The following is a 17,872-nucleotide window of genomic DNA, read 5'->3' as shown; positions in this document are numbered from 1 at the left end:
TTCATCTACGACTAGAAGAAGAGGCCGTACACTCTCTTGTTCCCGTAGGCAATAGCCCATTTTTAACGAAACAAGCCGCAGAGAGAGGAAAAAATGGTTGCCGGCGGCACACCAGCCGTCGAAGCGCCGCCGCCGCCACAGACTTCGGAGGAGGAGGCGACCCCTCCGTACGGCTCTGTGGTCCTCGGCGGCACCTTCGACCGCCTCCACGACGGCCACCGCTGCCTTCTCAAGGTTCTGCGAAAGAAAAACAGAGTAGAGCAGATTTTTGGTCGTCCTCAAAATTACAACGAATTACCCTTGTTTGTCTCTCTGGGGCCTGGGGATTGGTGGGCGGCAGGCGTCGGCGGATTTGGCGAGGGAACGGATCGTGGTGGGCGTCTGCACGGGCCCTATGCTCGCCAAGAAGGAGGCAAGAATCTCGCCTTTTTCTTTTCCTTCTCTCATCAATTGTTGCTGTTGGGGCTTCTGATGGTTCGTGGTTCTGCTGGTTCTGTGTTTTGTAGTATGCCGAGCTGATTGAGCCCGTGGAGAAGCGGATCAAAGCCGTGGAGGATTACATCAAGGTTGCGCTCTCCCTGCCTCCCTGTTTTTGTGTGATTTCTGCTGGTGAGGAATTAGAAGGATTTGGGGGATGTGTGTCTGAAATTGGCCTCACAGATTGGTTTGGTTTGTTGCTGTTGCCATTCATTTGGTGTTATGTTCATCAAAGCTGTGGTTTTGCATTGCTTCATAAAATGGTGCATGTACAGAGGAATATGCACAGTAAAAAGGTGCATGAGCATCAAGTTTTAGTTGTTTGCATACAGAAGCCCATCGGTTGGACAGAGACACTAGAATTAGTGTCTGCACATGCTCACTAGTTCGTGTTATGTGACCAGATACTTCCAACTCAGCAAAGAGTTTCCTTATGAATTTATGACTATTGAATCTTGTGTCGAAGATTGATTATTTGTTCCTAGTTGCCTGTTAGAAAAAAAGATTTAGCATGGTGTACTTTCTGGAAAGGAAATTAGCGTTGCCTTAAATTTTGGAGGCTCATGCTTTTGAATGTGTAGGGGTTATCAGTTCCATATCTCTAATTCTGCATGTTCTTACATGGCTCTCTGCAGTAAGCATTAGGAGGAACTTGGAAAAGCAAATATGCCCATGTTTCTGTGTTCCGTCTAATGTTTGATGTTTGACAATAGCTCATGAATTGTCTGTCACTATTTGCAGTCTATAAAGCCAGAACTGATAGTACAAGTGGAGCCTATTGAGGATCCTTATGGACCTTCCATTACTGATGATAAGTTGGATGCTATTACTGTCAGGTATCAACAGTAGCATCATCCTTTTTCAGGCATTTAGTTGTCCATTAGAATTCCATGTGTTCTTCATGCCATGCATGGGACCATACCAAAATGTAAAACGCAATACTCTACCTACTACTTCAAAACTATACAAAGGGTATCTGAATTATCTCAAAATGTTGAACTTCAAATATGTGGTCTCCTAATCATGTAAACAGTTCATGTTTATTTTTAAGCTTCTATTTCTATTGTGCCTCGTTTGATGTAGCAATGCTGCTTATGTTCAGTAAGGAGACACTAAATGGTGGACTTGCTGTAAATAGAAAAAGAGAAGAGAAAGGGTTGCCACTGTTGAAGGTGTATTAGCGCTTGCTTTTATATTTCCTTTAATTGATATCAGTCTACTACTCGATGGACTATGTAACAGATACAAATGTGGATGACCTAAATTTCAGGTTGAGGTCGTCGATCTACTTTCTGGAGGTGTGGAAGGGGAGAAACTGAGTTCGTCTGCTTTGAGGAAGCTTGAGGCAGAGCAAGCTGAACAAAGCGAAGCAAAAACTGCTATCCATGAAGCTTCTTAGGGAGGAAAAAAAATACATGAATTTGATTAGATGAATGCATAAACGAGGGGTGATCTGCTCCAAGCTCACTGTCAACAAAAGGATAATAAGAGCTGACAGTTTGGTTACATTCAGAAGCAATGCCCATGACCCTGTAACACTTTTACTCTAACGGTCTAACCTTATAAAATCAACCTGGCAACATGTACTCTTTCTACTGACCAAAATTACAGATTTTGTGTCGGCATTGCCTTCTGAATGTAAAAGGGAAATCCCCTTGGGTGTTGTCGACAATGGTGGCAAAACTACAGATGAATATTGTTCACCTTATGTTATGTACTCATGTGGTGTGTACTTCATAAGAACTCATGCAAAATAAAAAAAATCATTATACTCTTGGTCCCCCTACTACATAATGGGTATGCACATTAGTTATTCAAGACTCTGGGGTTGTTCATCAATGTAAAACCAGAAAACTAAAGACAGCCTATAATTGCACAGAAATTTTGTTAGGTGGATTAGATTTTGAAAAGTCAAATCGTGCTCTACAACCCTGTCGTTTCGAATAGTTGGTGAATTCAGCCTAGTATAACGATCTTTATACAGAAAATCTAGACAGAAGTGACCTTTCTAAAGTGGTATTATCCTTACTGGAGTTAATAGATGTGTTTTGTATCGAATACTGAATTGAAGAACTGAAAAATATGGCTGATACAAATGATGTTGGTGTTTATATTGCTAAGACTTGTATAAGAATGTATATACACTTAAAAAATCAGATGAACCTTAGAAAAGAAGAAAGAGTTTATTGGTTAGGTAGCATAAATCCAATGAACAAGGAACCTTAGAAAAGAAGAAAGAGTTTAGTTGTTTAGGTAGCATAAATCCAATGAACAAGGTGTAGTACTTGGATGGGGTGGCAAATTTTCTATTCATCAATGTGGCCTGATGGATTAGTACCATCAGAGTCCTGGACTCCTGAAGGACCTGCCATCAAAGCGTTTTGTTGCAGAATGCAAGAAATCTCTCGCACTGGGCCTGCTGAACTCTATGGCTATGGCCCATGGGCTCAAGAATGACACTGCTGGATCAGTACACCAGCTTGAAGGCCCGGCAGAAGACCTTGAAGCTGGTGTCCTGAATCGACACATTTGATTGGCTATCCTGAAGCTTTTATGCACATTGCATCATTATGTTATCGTTTCCTATTCCCATTAACAAATTGGTCAGTCTTTTTGTCTAGTGTGAATCCCTGGCAATGTAGACGTACTGTTTGGTTTGGCTATAACCAGTATAAGAACTTCTTTAATTGAGAAAAGAAAAAAAAAGGATGTGATTCTCCATGGTTTGTCAGACCTGCTGATGAAATTATGCCACATTTGTGTTCACAGTTATATTTTCCCTTGTTGTTACTTAGTCCATTCCCACAAACAAACAAAAAAAAGCTACGACCCAACAGCAATAGATAATGTGGCCATCTGTGTTAAACTTTCCTTTCCTATGTGGAGAGAGTCGTAGAAATTGGAGGCCTGGATATGTACAAACCAACCAACCGCCACGCTTTGGCACGTACACATCTATTGTAGTCCTTTTGCCTGGGTATGCTGAACAATCTTGCATTTAGGATCATATGTAGCTGCAGCAGACATGCCCTGCACATCAGAACCTTGGGCGGCAGAACGGCTGCATTTCTCGGACAACACAGAACCATCCCTGACTTGTTTGAGCTCCAAAAGGTCCTGCTCCAATTGAACCAGACCTGCCAACCCTGCTTCAAAAGTCTGATCACTCCTGGAACAAGACTTCGCAAACTCAAAGGCAAGGATGAACAAATCCGACTGTCCATACGAATGTGAGTTCTCTGCCAACTTATCACTCTCAAGTTCAATCATTTGAGCCGGCAAAATATCCCTTGCATCCATCGTCCAGCGCTTCACAATATTTCCAGCTGGAATCTCTAGCATTCCCAAGTGTATCATCACCTGCATCGACACAAATGTCACTCTGATTACATCTAAAACCAGGCACCATTGCATTAAGAAGAAAGCATCCCATGTCATAATCTCAGGCACCGTGGAAATCTTACCTTCACAGCATGGCAGCAAGGCATCCCCATGTGATCCCCCAATCCACACTCACAAACAACTGCACCATCTTCAGCCTGAATGGTAACCTCAAACTCCACCTGTGACCAACTCTCCCGGCAGTCACTCCTAATGTGCCTTGCCAAATATGCCTTCCCTCACACCTTTTCATCCACCAAATGCGAACCAGACTGGAAAATGATTTCATCAAACTTTTCAAACATAACCCTTGTGTAGATCTTTGCAGCATGCTCTTCAACTGGAACTCCCTTGCTCATAACTCTGGACCTCTGCAGGCAAAGAAATTCATATCAGAACTCACCAGCGGAGAAAAAAAAATGGAAGCCAACGTGTTGGTGATGCAGGACATATTACCTTCCTACTCCTATTCTCCTCGAAGCTTTCCTTTGAGTCAAGATCAGATTGGAGCTTGTAGTAGTGTCGCACAAACATGTTGATAGATCTATTCAGCGGCACATAACCCTTAAATATGTAGTCTGCGCACTCATTTATTTGCATACTAGTCTGTTTAGCACAGAACTTCTCTTTGAAGTAGGGCTTCGCCCATTTATGTCGAGATCATAAATCTAAGAAAGGAAATACATTGCCATGCAAGGTGTACTTATCTAGAAGGCGCTGCCAAGCAGACTTGAACTCTCTAACAGTCAACATGCTATCAGTGATCTTTTGGAAGTCATCCTTAAATCCAGTCTTCTTTGAAAATATTGGCCCAAGGAATTCATTCTCCTTGCTCAGCACCTGCACCTTACACCATTTGTGAGTCGTATCTGGTAACACCTCCTGGATTGCAACCTCTATCGCATGGCATTGGCCTAGATTTAGCATAATCAATGGAGTTAATGTCAGCTGAAAACCTGTGAAAGCAGCAAATCGGAACTGAACACACGATCAAGTTTGGAAAAAGAATGTACCTGTGAGAATAGTACTTGGAGCTTTACCCCCCATTAATGTAATGAACTCACGGAACACCCATTTGACAGTTTCAACTGTCTCATGTTGCATCAGCACTCCTCCTAGTATGACACTTTGGTAGTGATTATTAACACCAACAAACAAGCCAAAAGGCATGTCATACAGCTTTACTTCTATACGTTGTATCAAATGTTATCACATCACCGAAATGTGTTCATCCATAACACAGACTTAAACTGTCTCTTAGTATCATCCAACTCAACACGAAACTGGAAGCTTGGATCATCCCTTCTCAACGAACTGAATTGATCAAACAACTCAATAGTCTTGCATGCATCTTCTTCTTCTGGGAGCTCCCTGGTTATAGACCCACACAACGACTTCAAAGCCCACTTATTGAACAGGACTTTCTTCATGGCCCCAAAAAAGCTATAAATGAGGTAGCGCATCCTATTAAGATCAACATTGTTATCCCTAAGACGGCATACCATATCCTTAGTGTAGGGCTCGAGATGTTTGTGAGAAGGCCAAATCAAGTTTTCACTGCATGTGCCAGAGAGGGGATGATTGTGATCACCTCGGAATTGCAGGATGTACCTTCCATTGTCATTAAATTTGTGTAGCTGGATCCTAGCCTTGCAATCAGTTCTCACAGATGCAGAGTTAGACAGCTCTGCTTTGCCCTAAAACACACAGCCATTTTCACAATTAAGACGCGTCACATTCTCCGTGATTAAAATTTGAACTATAAATACCAATGGAAGCATAACTGCATAAGCAGAACATGTACTCATCTCACAGCTGCAGACTATCTCTTGCACCATAACACTTTTGCATGTATTCTTAGCGCTGCTATTCCATTGTATTCCAAACCCCACCACCCAGGAATACAAGTTGTAGAACTCAAATGCTTCAGCCTGGTAATCAAAGGACATGCCTATTGCCGGATTGATAACAATATTGGACTTCTTATCAGCATATTTTTTCACCGATTGCTCATAAGCACTCACACGGCCTAGTTTTGGCTCCCTTTCCTCTGGAACATGATCCCGGTGAAACCTATACCAGATAAATGCAGAGACTGTAAGTCAACACCCAAGGCTGCTATCAACATTTGCTGCAGCAGAGCAAAAGCCCTGACAATAAACCCAAATAAGCCAATACCAATTACCAAAGCAAGAAGGCGGCGAATGCCCGCCTGTTGAATCAACAATTAGCCGTCAAATGTACCAATCTATTCGCGTATAGCTAACTTTCAACGCAACGGTATGCCGCCAACAACAAATTCCGAGCAAAATTTATTCCCCTAAACCCTACTCCCCAAACAAAGGGTCCTGACCTCCCCACGCCGCCACGGGCTTGGGCACCGCCACCCGCCGCGGGACCTCCGTCCTGCGCCGCCTCCGCACCCGCGCAGCCGCTCCCCCCGAACCGAACGCCCGGCGCCGCCGCCCTCGTGCCGCCCGCAACCGCGCCTCGCCTGGGACGCCCGACCCTGCGAACGAAATGCGTTACCGGCAAGGATCAAACCATCGGGGCCGCCGCTCGCGGAGACGACGGGATGGAGAGCGGGCCGCGCGCGCACGTACCTGTTGGTGCCCGCCGCCGCCCGCGCCCGGAACGCCCGCCATCTCCGGCGCCGCCGCCGTTTCCCGCTCGAAAGCGCAGCGAAATGGCGAATGGTTACCGGGGCGTCCGTTCCGTTCGAAATATAAGTACATCGCTGCACGGTCCCAGGTCATCTCGTGTATTATCACGTAGATTTTTTTTACGATGCTAAGAAAAAAGAGAGAAAGAGATCGCTGTTTCACAGAATAACAGCCTTATAAGCTAAATTGTAGGATTATGAGGCAACTCAATAATCATTTAACGAGTTATTGTTGCCACGCAACTCATAATTTTTTTTTGCATATGTACAAATTAAGAAATTATATAGCTCTACCAGACAACTTATAACAACTCATTGCATACGTTGCATGTTGAATCGACGTGTCAATGCATGAGACCGTCTATTAGACGGCGTCGATGTACTTACCATAATGAAACCATGTTCCGCTTCCACCATTTTGTTGCACTAGCGCCTGGCCACGTCACGAAACACTGACCGGAGGCGACGAGACCGATTTTTCTTTTTCTTTTTAACTCTACATGATCGAAGTTACTCCAGCGGCAAATCTGTGGGAAAAATGATGTAGTCGTTTGATAATACTTGGCGGCAATTTGCTCAGCCTTAAAGTATAAAAAGATATGTCTCAAAATCCGGTGGTCTCAGCAAACTGTTTTTCCCCACGCTTCAATGCAGACAGGCAATTTTGAAGACGAATCAGATTTTCCTTGGTTGATCCGTCGGCCCCCTCTCCTCCGGCGTCCTTACCGATGGCGGAGTTGAGAGAGGAGCCCGGCCTCTTGGTGGGATGACCTTGTATAGCTGTAGACCTAGGTATTTGAGCTTGTATTTCCCGTTGATGTCTTCTATATCTTTGACTAGGGTTATGTATCCTTTTCGCTTCTCCGACGAGCATCGAAGGAAGTTAGTTGTGTTCTATCTACTTTGCGATGGGGATGGAACTTGTATGCTCCCCCAAGGGCTTCTTCTTCCGAATCGGCGATTTTGTCGCTGGCAGTGGATTCACTGTTGGGCTATTGCTTCTAGTTGGAAGTGGTAGCACCAGCTTCTCCTCTGGCTGACCGGTGCTGGTTCTGCTGGAGGATGCTCCTCCTTTTCTTCCGACAGTGAGATTGTTGTTTCTCTTTCAACGGGCTAGATCCATCTTGGTCGGAGGTCTGGGGTGGTGGCTGATGCGGCTTTACCAAGGTTTGGAGTCTTCCGGTGGAGCATCTGGAGGTTTGGGCTTCGATTTTGCTTCTGGTGCACAGCCGAGCATATCGGAGTCGGAGTTGTTGAGGAAGGCGAACAAGATTCCTAGAAGCTTATTTGTAATTTTCCTTTTCTTTGGAGCTCTGTTTGTAAAAGGGGATGCACTGTGTTGTTTTTTTAGAAAATGGAATTTTTATTCCGACATCTGCATAAGGTATGCACCTAATCATTCATTATTACAGTCTCAGCCTCCGGCTGATTGAGAACGAGCTTTCAAAAACTAATAACAACAAACGAAACGATGAGACCAATTACAAACTAAGCTTATTAGATGACAACCACCCGTGTTTGGCGCAAACCTCCGTAGCCACAGTCTCCAACATACGACTGCTTCAAACTCGACCTGTCCTTCTCCTTTTGAAGGATGGTCCAGAACCGTGTCCAATAAGTGACCCTGAAAATAACCTGCAAATAAGAATATAATCTTTTCTTATCAAAAACCGCATCATTGCGGCACAACCAGATAGACCAAAAAATTGCACATACTCCCACACAAACTTGAGGTCGCATTTTTCAGTTTATTTGTTGGAGCCAAACCCTGAAAAGATCAGCTTCATTAGTTGGTGGTTGTAAACCAAATGCAAATTGAATCACTCTTCAAACAAATCGTGCAACATGACAACCAAAAAATAAATGATGGATGGTTTCCTTGTTGTTACAGAAACAACATTTGTCATCACCTCTCCAATTCCTCTTTAATAGGTCTTCTTTTGTTAAAATAACTCCCTTTAGCACAAACCAAACAAATACCTTGATTTTGAGGGGTACTTTCGGTTTCCATACAGATTTATTTAGAGGAAAAGCAATTTGGTTTACAGATGTCTTTACATTGACTGCGCTGTAAAAGTTCCTTATTTCGTAAGGCTGCATTTAATGGAATCACATTGGTCATCTAATTGCATAAATGCAACTTTTGCAACTAACTCATTCCACCTCAGTAGCTTGTCCCCCACTAATGCCCTTCCAAATGTTGTGTTTAGTGGTGCAGACCTAATAACATGAGCAACTGATGTATGTTTCTTTCTTGCAATATTATATAAAGATGGGTATTGTTCTTTGAGAGTAAAGTTTCCCAACTACTTATCCTCCCAAAACCTAATCTGTGCACCATTATAAATATTGGAAGTAGAAAATTCTAGGAAATGATCTTTAACCTTCATAAGGCCTAACTAGAAATGTGAATCTCCCGGATTCCTAAGAAGCTCTTGCCAAACCCCATCTTCATTTATTAATTTGAATAGCCATTTACTAAGCATACTAGTATTATGTAGCTCTAGGTTTGTAATTCCTAAGCCACCTTGTTCTTTTGGTAGGCATAACATTCTCCATTTTGTTAATCTATATTTTTGCTTATGGTTGTCCCCCTGCCAGAAAAAAATGGATCTATAAAAGTCTAACTTCTTAAGAATACCTTTTGGTACTTCAAAGAAAGATATCATACACATAGCAAGGCTACTCAAAACTTGAGTTGATCAAAACTAATCAACCACCATAGGATGGGAGTTTCCTTTCCAGCCACTTAACTTTTTTTGAAAGCGTTTTCCCATGACTTTCCAATCCTTGTTATTAAGTTTTCTATGGTTCATTGGAATGCCTAAGTACCTGAAAGGGTGACCCATACCACATCCAAAGATATGTGAATATTGGTCTGAACAGTTCTTAGCCTCCCCATAGCAAAACATTTCACTCTTATGGAAAGTTGTTCAAAAGCACACAGAAAAATTTTCATATGTTTTGCTTGCTCAAGACCATGCTCCATAAAAATAATAGTGTCATCAAGGTACTGTAGGATTGAAAGGCCATCATCTATCAAATGTGGTATAAGTCCTTGAATTTGACCATCCTCCTTAGCTCTAGCAATAAATATAGCCAACATATCCACCACTAAATTGAAAAGAATTGGTGATAGAGGATCTCCTTATTGGAGGCCCTTTTTTGTTTGGAAGACCCGCATCATTATTTACTTTTACAGCAACGCTACCCCCAGAGACAAATTGATAGATCCATTAACACCACAAAGGTGAGAATCCTTTCTTTATGAGAGCTTGCTGAAGAAAAGACCATTTAACTTTATCATACGCTTTCTCAAAATCCACCTTAAAGATGACCCCATTTAATTTCTTTCTATATAGTTCATGGATTGTTTCCTTGGAGAATTGCAACACCTTCTAAAATATATCGACCTGGTAGAAAAGCTGTCTGTGAGGATCATATGACCTTCTGTGCCACCAAATTGATTCTATCTATTGCCACTTTTGTAAAAATCTTGAAGCTCACATTCAAAAGGCATATTGATCTATATTGTTGAATTTTGATAGCCTCTTGGCATTTTGGTAATAAAGTAATAATACCAAAATTGAGGGAAAAAAGAGGTTGTTCACCTTTATGGAAATCATGAAACATAGCCATCAAATCAGCTTTTATTACCTCCCAAAATACTTGATAGAATTCAGCCGGGAAATCATCCCGTCCCAGAGCCTTGTTATGTTCCATTTGAAATATAGCCTCTTTTACCTCAATTTCAGTAAACAATGATGTGATGATATCATTTTCTGTATTAGATACTTGGGGATATCATCAACTCGACTCTCCAACATCATAATGTTATTTTCCTCGAGGGACCAAATAAATTTTGGTAATACGATGTAATGTGTCCCTTCAACTCTACTTCATTTTTAATGATTTTGTTATTTCCCTCCAACTGGTTCCTATGCTTACCGTTTGCAATAAGATGGTCTTTGATCGCTGGAACCAAGCAATTTCCTCTTCCCTCAGCAAATGAGAGATTCTGCCTCTTAGACATCGTACGGTATCTTGCTTATTTGGAGAAAGAGTTGAATGTCCTGCCTTTTTATCTAGCATATCAATCATAGATTTGATATCTTCTTTTTCTTTCTTCGTCTTTCCTCTAATATTCTTAGCCCATCCCCACATATTTTGTCATGTGCGTCTTATCTTATATTGCCATCTTTATATGAATTCACACCTCTTTTCTCATTATTCCAAATCTCCCCCAGTTGTCCGTAGAACCCTTCCCTCTTAGTAACCAGCATAGTTTACATTGGAAAAACCTTTGGTTTCCATGAATAGTGGATGTTCTGGAGTCTAAAAGTAACGGGGTATGATCTGAAATATCCCTTGTTAGTGCCTGAACCGTCGCTAATGGGAATTTTTGTTTCCATACTCATCGAGACTCTATCCAACTCCTCAAAAGTAGATCCCCTCAAATCCAGACTTTCAATACAAGCATCGAAAAGAAAGGGCCACCTCTCGTTATATTTGTCATTATTCTTTTCAGTAGGTCTTCCGATGATATTAAAGTCTCCAACTATTAATATTTACCCATAAATGTGGCACTGATCTAAACACGTGCACAAGAAAATTGTCACCTTCCGCTTTGTTTTTGATATTTTTTCCTTGTTTGATCTCCCTTGGAAATTTCGAATTTTACTAAAAACTTACCTTTAAAAGACTTTTCACAAACTTTTCAAACAAAGTTATTTATACTTTTTCGAAGTTTTCAAATATTTTTTCTAGAAGGTTTAGATGGCTTTTTATACCTCGAATAAAAGGAAAAACAAAAAGAAACCCTCCTCCAAGGGAGAGATTGGTAAGAAAAAGAAAAGGGAAATGGCCAACTTCAAACCCTTTCTATTCTGCGTTAAACCTAACCGAATTTGATAAAAGCACGTCAAATATACTAGTAACTGCAGAAGCTTGGGCGTTTAAAAAAAGAGAACCAAACGGGGCCGAATCAACTACAACAATTTGCCTGGCAACGCAAACAAAAAATCACCCGTGAAGACCTTATTTTCTAACGACAACAAATAGCTCTTGGTAGTTTCAAAGAAAAAACAAATAGCTCTTGAAAAATCTTAGCCACATACAGATTAAAAGGAAGTCTAAAGAACTGATATATGAAACGTTTTTAAGTCAAACGGTACATCCAAATGTACAACTACATAGAAAGCAAATTGTGTTAAGCAGACATTACAAAAGCGTACAGAATACTAAACAAGCATGAAACATGAGTTCTAGGTGCCTGGAAATTGCGTAATTGTCACATCTCAGTAAGAAACCAGGCCTTTGTTTCCATTTCCGTCAGGGCTGCTGGATCTGGAGCTGCTGCTGCGCCTGCGGTTGTATCTAGAGCTCTCCCTCTTGGCTGGGGCAGCTTCAGGAGATTTGGACCTCGAGGGGTCACGGCTCTTAGACCTGGACCTTGACCGTCCTCTGTTAACAAGGGGGCTGCTGCCACGGTAGTCGGGACCGCCTCCATGGCCTGATCGAGGCGGCCTGTTGCTTGCGTCCCGTCTTGTTTGTTCTGCTGGGCTGTGGCTGCGTCTTGGGCTGGGGCGACGATACCCTCCACGGTCACGGCGCCTCGCCGGACTGCGTGACCTACTCCTGCTTCGGTCTCTCCTTGGGTACCTAGTCATGGAGTTCAAACTTTGAGCCATTGCCAAATTAACATGGCATTGCAAAAGATGGTACAAAAAATAGCAAGCAAATGGGAAGGAAAACAATTTTTTATCAGTAATGGAAAAGCTACAAGTAAACTATGGTTCTTGCACATGTGATCTAAATAATATCTAAAGACAAAATTGACAGTCACACATGGCATGTGTTCAGTATGCACAATACCAACAAACTTAGGGATTTAATCAAACCAAGTAAACTCTGGAAGCGATGAACTAACAGAGCCAAATATTTTGTTACCAGGCACAAATTTCCTTGACAGTTTGATCAGAAGTTGAGAATGATGGACATCTTAACTTAAAGTAATGCCAGGTCCATCTAGATTGGATATGATAAAATATTTAATGACATGTTCTTTACTTGTTGGTGCTATTCTATTTAACCATGAAGAATAATAATATTTGTATAATTAAGCATTACAAGCAATTAGCAATGGCTTCTATCTGGCTATTTACGAAGAGCAAGCTGGTTCTTAGAAATAAACTTATTATTACAACATGCAATCCAAGGCAAAACAAGAATAGATAACAGTTGGGTGGGAAGTTACTTTAAAGCCTAATGAGATTAGTAAAGCCCTGAAAACCTCACTTTAATACATAAGAAACACCAACCTGGATGGGCTGCTGGCTCTTGGGGAGCCATGGTATCTTCTTACTGGCGAACGTCTACTGTAAGGACCATTTCTTCCATACCTGATCAAAATGGGAAATCAGTAAAAATGTCAAACCTGTCGAAGTTTGATAAATGATCTAATTCCAATTTTACCTATTGAAACTGTTCCATCTGTCATCTCTTCCTCCATCATAGCGGGGCCGAACAGGAGGGCGCTCTGGAGATGGTGTCCTGTATCGCCGTGCATATCCATATTTCTCTGTAAAACCACGTCCTTTCCTGATTCGCTGAGGCTGTCCATTGTCTGCAGAGCCCACAGCCAAATCTTTACCATTGGTGGCCACAGGTTCATTGCTTGGCGGGTGCCTTTCTGTACCAGATCTAGACACACCAGCCTCTGCAGTATCAGCACCACCGTTGCCATCTGCAGTATCAGCCTGGATGGGGTTGATCCTGGAGCTTGCAACTGGATCATTCCTGCATTTAGAAACAAGGACATCTGTATTAACCACTCAAACAGTGACTAGTCATCTCAAAATTGAACATGACAAATTTTGCTCTCTAGCATGGTAGTAATAGGATCCCAAAAAGAAAGTGTGTTTGATAAACCAATAAATAGGTATACCTATCTTCTGAATTGTAATTTCCTGATCTGTCATCAGCCCCATTTTCATCTTTTCTTGAGGGTTTACTCCCATCATGTGATTGGTGGACAGCCGTAACCATTTGTTTGCCTTTGTCTACATCTTCAAAAGTTCTTCCTTCTTCTGAAATTGTCGTTTTGGTACTTTCTTTGTCTGCTAGAAATAAAGATGTAACGATTCAAAACCATAAAGCAAGAAAAGTGAAGCAAAACCATCCAGAATAATAACGCAAACTACTATAAATAAATACAATATATGAAACTTCAAGCTGATCGGATATCTTAGGGTGTGCCGTAGTAAGTGTGGTTGCTTTCAGATTGGAGAAAGGACAGTAACTGATTATTAGAAACAGTTGCTTTCAGTTACAAAAATGTAATTTTGTTATCAATGTGAAAGCGCTCCACTTCATTTATATCTGATATTCAAAAGCAAAATATAAGCTTCTTTAATGAAATATGTATCACCATCAATAAACAATGAAGATTAATAATAGCATAAATAAGGCATTAAAGTCAGAAGTTTCTTTATTATTCAAAGTATGCTCAACATAATCAACCAAAAAGCAGCACAAAATATTGGACACAGTATTCTTTTTTAAGGAAACTAGACTTGGTAACCTCACAAGCAGAAATTGTCCAGCACAGGAGAACTCAGCAGGTTTTAGCAGGACAGAAATATATGCACTCGAACTGAAGTCCACTAAGCAGATATAGAAAACACAAAGTTCAATCTAATGGGAAATAGATCTACTACCTTTCCGCGAGGAACGCTTGGTACGGTGGCCCCCACTTTCACTGTCAGAACTGCTGCTACCTATCGAATCATCACTTGAACTCCCATAGCTCCTATAAGATAAAACAGAACCAAAAAGGAGGGATTTCAGCTAACAGGCATCCAATGCTAACAAGGTAGTGAGATTATGCAGATTAGCATCATACCGTCTGGATCTCCTTTTAGATCCTCTACTCTTTTTCTTACTCTTCGTATGTTTACTCTTCCTCTTTGTAGGCTTACGCTTGTCTTTCTTAGAACCTTTTCTTCTCTTACGCCTATGATCACTGGATGAGCTAGTATCCAATGATGACGACGAGTATGATTCTGACTCAGAGCCACTATCTGAGGAATAGGATCGTGAGTCTGAAGTATCTGAGCTATATGAATCGGATGAATAGTGTTTTCTCTTCTTTCTGTGTTTATCATCACTGGATGCTTTTTTGGATTTGGCTCTCCCTTCAGCAATGGAGTTGCCATCTGCTTTTCTTAGCTTCTTGTCTGCAGAAAGAGGTAATGAGGAATATTAGCAGAGAGTAGATACAATACATTGCAGATCTGCATTTTATTCATTCCTTTATACCTTTCTCTCCCTGTAGCTGATCTTGAGTATTTATGTTGGAGACTTCACCACAGTCTACAATTTTCACTTGACGAGAAGGATTTCCGTTTTCACCACCAACAGCTTCAAGCTTCTTAAGCAAAGCTATTCCACTGGCCACCTTCCCAAAGACCACATGCTTGCTACAGACATTACAATTCGAATTCATTTAAGGTTGCTAGACCATGGAGAATAGGTAGGGAATATAAGACAAAGGAAGACATCAGAGGAAGTTAGGAATTGATGACATTGAGTAATGCTAAGGAAAATATAATATACTATCTGAGTGTTATGGGTTGTGTACTTGCATTTCTCAATTTTCGTCTTAATGCAATAATATGCAGTTCTTCAGCGTATCGAGGAAAAAAAGATAATACAATACATGATCCAGGTTGGGTTCATCATCACATACGTAATACTTTGAATCATCACTTGTCACAACATCCCCAGAAAATCTTCTCAGAAAATATTAGTTTTTTGTTGTGACATAGAGAACTGAAAATCTAATAAAGCCAAGTGACTGAAGAAAAAGAAGCAATACCCATCAAGATGAGGTAGAGGCTTGAACGTTATAAAAAACTGGGACCCATTGGTGTCTGGTCCAGCATTTGCCATGGACAGCATACCAGGCTGATCGTGCGTTAGCCTGAAGTTTTCATCTGTAGAACAAATGATGGAATGCAAGAAAACTTCAGCAAAGGCTTAACAGGACAGTCACTGCTAGTTAACAAACCAATTTTATGACTGCCACAAGTTTCAATATAGCTAGTAACCTGGAAATTTTCCACCATAAATGCTCTCTCCACCACGTCCTGGAAATAGCATGCAATGTTGAGCTTATAAAGTACACTACAGCAAGAAGTCAGTTGAAAGAAGAAGCCTGGGCTAATGAAGCAATACCATCTCCCTTTGAAAAATCACCACCCTGCAGGAAAAAGATTTGACAAAATTAGTTTGACAAAAACAGGCGTTAAAGTGCTAGAGTAAAGATATCTATCAGAACAAGAATTCCAGGATCAGGCTGCATGAATACAAGAACAATAACATGCATATTGTATATAGTCAGTACTTGAAATCCCAAAAAAGATTCGAATATACCATCACTAGATAAGAAATATGCAGGAGCCAGATCGGTACTCAGTAGCAATCTTTCAATACCTGAGCAACAAATCCTTTAACTATGCGATGGATGTTCGTTCCCTTATAATAGAGTGGTTTCTGTGTAGATGCTCCAAGGCCTCTTTCACCTACATGTTGGGCAGAAGTTAAGACTCAGTACTTGAACTATAAAATGGTAGCACAGCTTGCAACTCCATGATACTGCATCATTTAAAGTACGTGAATTTTCAGCCACTCAAAATAGCGAACCTTATGCCTACCAATAAACTTGGTGAACGTGTCAAAAAAAAACTTTAGAAATTAAACACCGATCGAGCATAAAGAAAGTAAGTGAAATGTTGTATCATTAGTTTCAACTTTCTCATGTCACATACAATCAAACAATCTAACATGATAAAAAGGTCATGGTGAAAAAAAATCCATGTCTTTGACACCTGTTCCGTTTGTTACTAACATTGAGAGCTTGTGTATCCAAACATTTGCTGTACAAACAAGTCCACAGATGCACACACACACACACGCTGTTTCACATAAAGGAATCAGAATTACCGGTACAAAGTGCTCGGAAGTTCTCCGCGGTCTTTGGAACTACATTTGCAAATAGCTGCAAACAAAAACCAAAAGTTAATACAGTGCATGCCACCATGTCCTCGACAGCCAAAAACAGCCAGCCATTATGCAAAAAGCAAGACCAAGCATGCTGCTGCAAGCTTTACAACCTCGAATGTGATCCTCTCGGTGCTGCCTCCGCCGATTGATATGTCCATGAAAACATGAGGATTCTTAGCTTTGGGCATGGTTGCCCCAACCCCAACCCCTTCGGGTGACCTGCAGGTATGACAAAAAGAAAATATTCAGCAACGCAGCAACATCCCTGAAGCGAGGCATGGAGTACCACTCCCACAAGGAATTTGTGAACACGTGAGCATCCCAAATCACACCTCGGTTCAGTGGCGCTTAAGTCCCCAGGAAGGAGCCTGTGAACTAAACCAGCTGCTATCAGTGGCGCCCGCCCCTACAGTTATAAGGTTAGGGTAAGAAGCTCCACCGAGCTCCACCCTGCGCTGGCGAAAATCAGAACCGGATCGAAACGCGGATGGGTCGGATTGGCACTACGCAAGGGGAGCGAACAGCAGACAGCAGGAAATTTCGGTTCCGGGCTTGGATTTGGTCTCGAGCGATCTAAGCGAGACGGGGAGAGCTTACCGGCGAGATGGGATGGATCTCCGTCCGGCGCTGTTGATGGAGGAGGCGGCGGGAGGACGAGGACGCCGGGTCGCCGGCAGCTACGGGCGGGGGGCGAGGCGGCTGAGGCCGTCAGGGTGGGGAGCGCGCTTCGGCGGCGCGTGCAGGTGCGGATGGAGAGTGAGGCCAGGGTTCCTTGATGGCGGCGGTGGTGCTGTGCAGGTGGGCTCAGTTGGGCCGATCATGGCCCCGTGGGCCTAAACAACTCCGTCCGGCAGGCCTCTCTCGTGCGCTCAAATAGCTAGTCTCTCAAAACAACACTTATCAGAACAAAATAATAATAATAATAAACAAAATTGTTGTTCCAATAAATCAACGATTAATTAGGTCCGAGTCATAAAATTTTTCCAATTTGGAAAATGTCACTGCAAATTCAAATTGCATCAGTGGCATACAAGATACCTCTAATTTGAAACATTGTCATTATGTGAGAGTTTGGACAGCATTGCCACCTCCTGTTCTCAATTGTTTTGTCCATCCTCCGTGGCTACCACTAGGCGATTAGCATCCCTTTGCCTCATCTGTCATCTCCTCAGCACCCATCCATCGCTACGGACACGAATGCTAGTGGCACGTTCCAAAAAAAATGATGATATTCTTCAAATAGAACACACAAAATTATAATGCTATGGATCTCTTTTTGTAATGGCA

At 41.9% G+C, this 17,872-nt stretch overlaps 4 protein-coding genes across 7 annotated transcripts; 1 reads left to right on the top strand and 3 right to left on the bottom strand.

Annotated features, from left to right (window-relative positions):
- The first annotated feature begins 39 nt into the window (after positions 1–39).
- On the top strand, positions 40–2,250 carry LOC117844920 (phosphopantetheine adenylyltransferase 1). Its single transcript, XM_034725768.2, has 6 exons — positions 40–234; positions 341–412; positions 507–566; positions 1,219–1,313; positions 1,580–1,649; positions 1,748–2,250. The coding sequence occupies exons 1-6, from the start codon at positions 94–96 to the stop codon at positions 1,874–1,876; spliced, it is 567 nt and encodes a 188-aa protein (XP_034581659.1). The 5' UTR covers positions 40–93; the 3' UTR covers positions 1,877–2,250.
- Positions 2,251–3,215: 965 nt separating this feature from the next.
- On the bottom strand, positions 3,216–6,540 carry LOC117844921 (uncharacterized). Its single transcript, XM_072292050.1, has 8 exons — positions 6,462–6,540; positions 6,212–6,367; positions 5,643–5,931; positions 5,470–5,555; positions 4,872–5,322; positions 4,315–4,772; positions 3,942–4,229; positions 3,216–3,837 (listed from the first exon to the last, which is right to left on the bottom strand). The coding sequence occupies exons 3-5, from the start codon at positions 5,805–5,807 to the stop codon at positions 5,073–5,075; spliced, it is 501 nt and encodes a 166-aa protein (XP_072148151.1). The 5' UTR covers positions 5,808–5,931; positions 6,212–6,367; positions 6,462–6,540; the 3' UTR covers positions 3,216–3,837; positions 3,942–4,229; positions 4,315–4,772; positions 4,872–5,072.
- Positions 3,433–5,028, bottom strand: LOC140221792 (protein FAR1-RELATED SEQUENCE 5-like). The gene is made up of 6 exons (XM_072291760.1): positions 4,872–5,028; positions 4,543–4,772; positions 4,315–4,422; positions 4,104–4,229; positions 3,942–4,016; positions 3,433–3,837 (listed from the first exon to the last, which is right to left on the bottom strand). Exons 1-6 carry the CDS (start codon positions 5,026–5,028, stop codon positions 3,433–3,435), a joined length of 1,101 nt encoding a protein of 366 aa, XP_072147861.1.
- Positions 6,541–11,640: 5,100 nt separating the features above from the next.
- Positions 11,641–17,340, bottom strand: LOC117845133 (peptidyl-prolyl cis-trans isomerase CYP63). Of its 4 annotated transcripts, none has more exons than XM_034726058.2 (15): positions 17,183–17,332; positions 16,918–17,035; positions 16,696–16,804; positions 16,526–16,580; positions 16,016–16,104; positions 15,758–15,782; positions 15,631–15,669; positions 15,399–15,516; positions 14,840–15,000; positions 14,424–14,757; positions 14,239–14,330; positions 13,467–13,641; positions 12,995–13,318; positions 12,841–12,921; positions 11,641–12,181 (listed from the first exon to the last, which is right to left on the bottom strand). In XM_034726058.2, the coding sequence occupies exons 3-15, from the start codon at positions 16,771–16,773 to the stop codon at positions 11,818–11,820; spliced, it is 1,935 nt and encodes a 644-aa protein (XP_034581949.1). In that variant the 5' UTR covers positions 16,774–16,804; positions 16,918–17,035; positions 17,183–17,332; the 3' UTR covers positions 11,641–11,817. The 4 variants fall into 4 exon arrangements, with proteins under 4 accessions (XP_034581949.1, XP_034581950.1, XP_034581948.1 ...); XM_034726059.2 differs by having other exon boundaries at positions 16,918–16,991; positions 17,183–17,325; XM_034726057.2 differs by lacking the exon at positions 16,918–17,035 and having other exon boundaries at positions 17,183–17,340.
- Between the last annotated feature and the right edge of the window lie 532 nt (positions 17,341–17,872).

This window comes from Setaria viridis, chromosome 2 (genome assembly GCF_005286985.2).
Source record: "Setaria viridis chromosome 2, Setaria_viridis_v4.0, whole genome shotgun sequence".
Taxonomy (NCBI): Eukaryota; Viridiplantae; Streptophyta; class Magnoliopsida; order Poales; family Poaceae; genus Setaria; species Setaria viridis.
The sequence above is the reverse complement of the archived record's forward strand: the minus strand, read 5'-3'. Positions and strand labels throughout refer to the sequence as shown.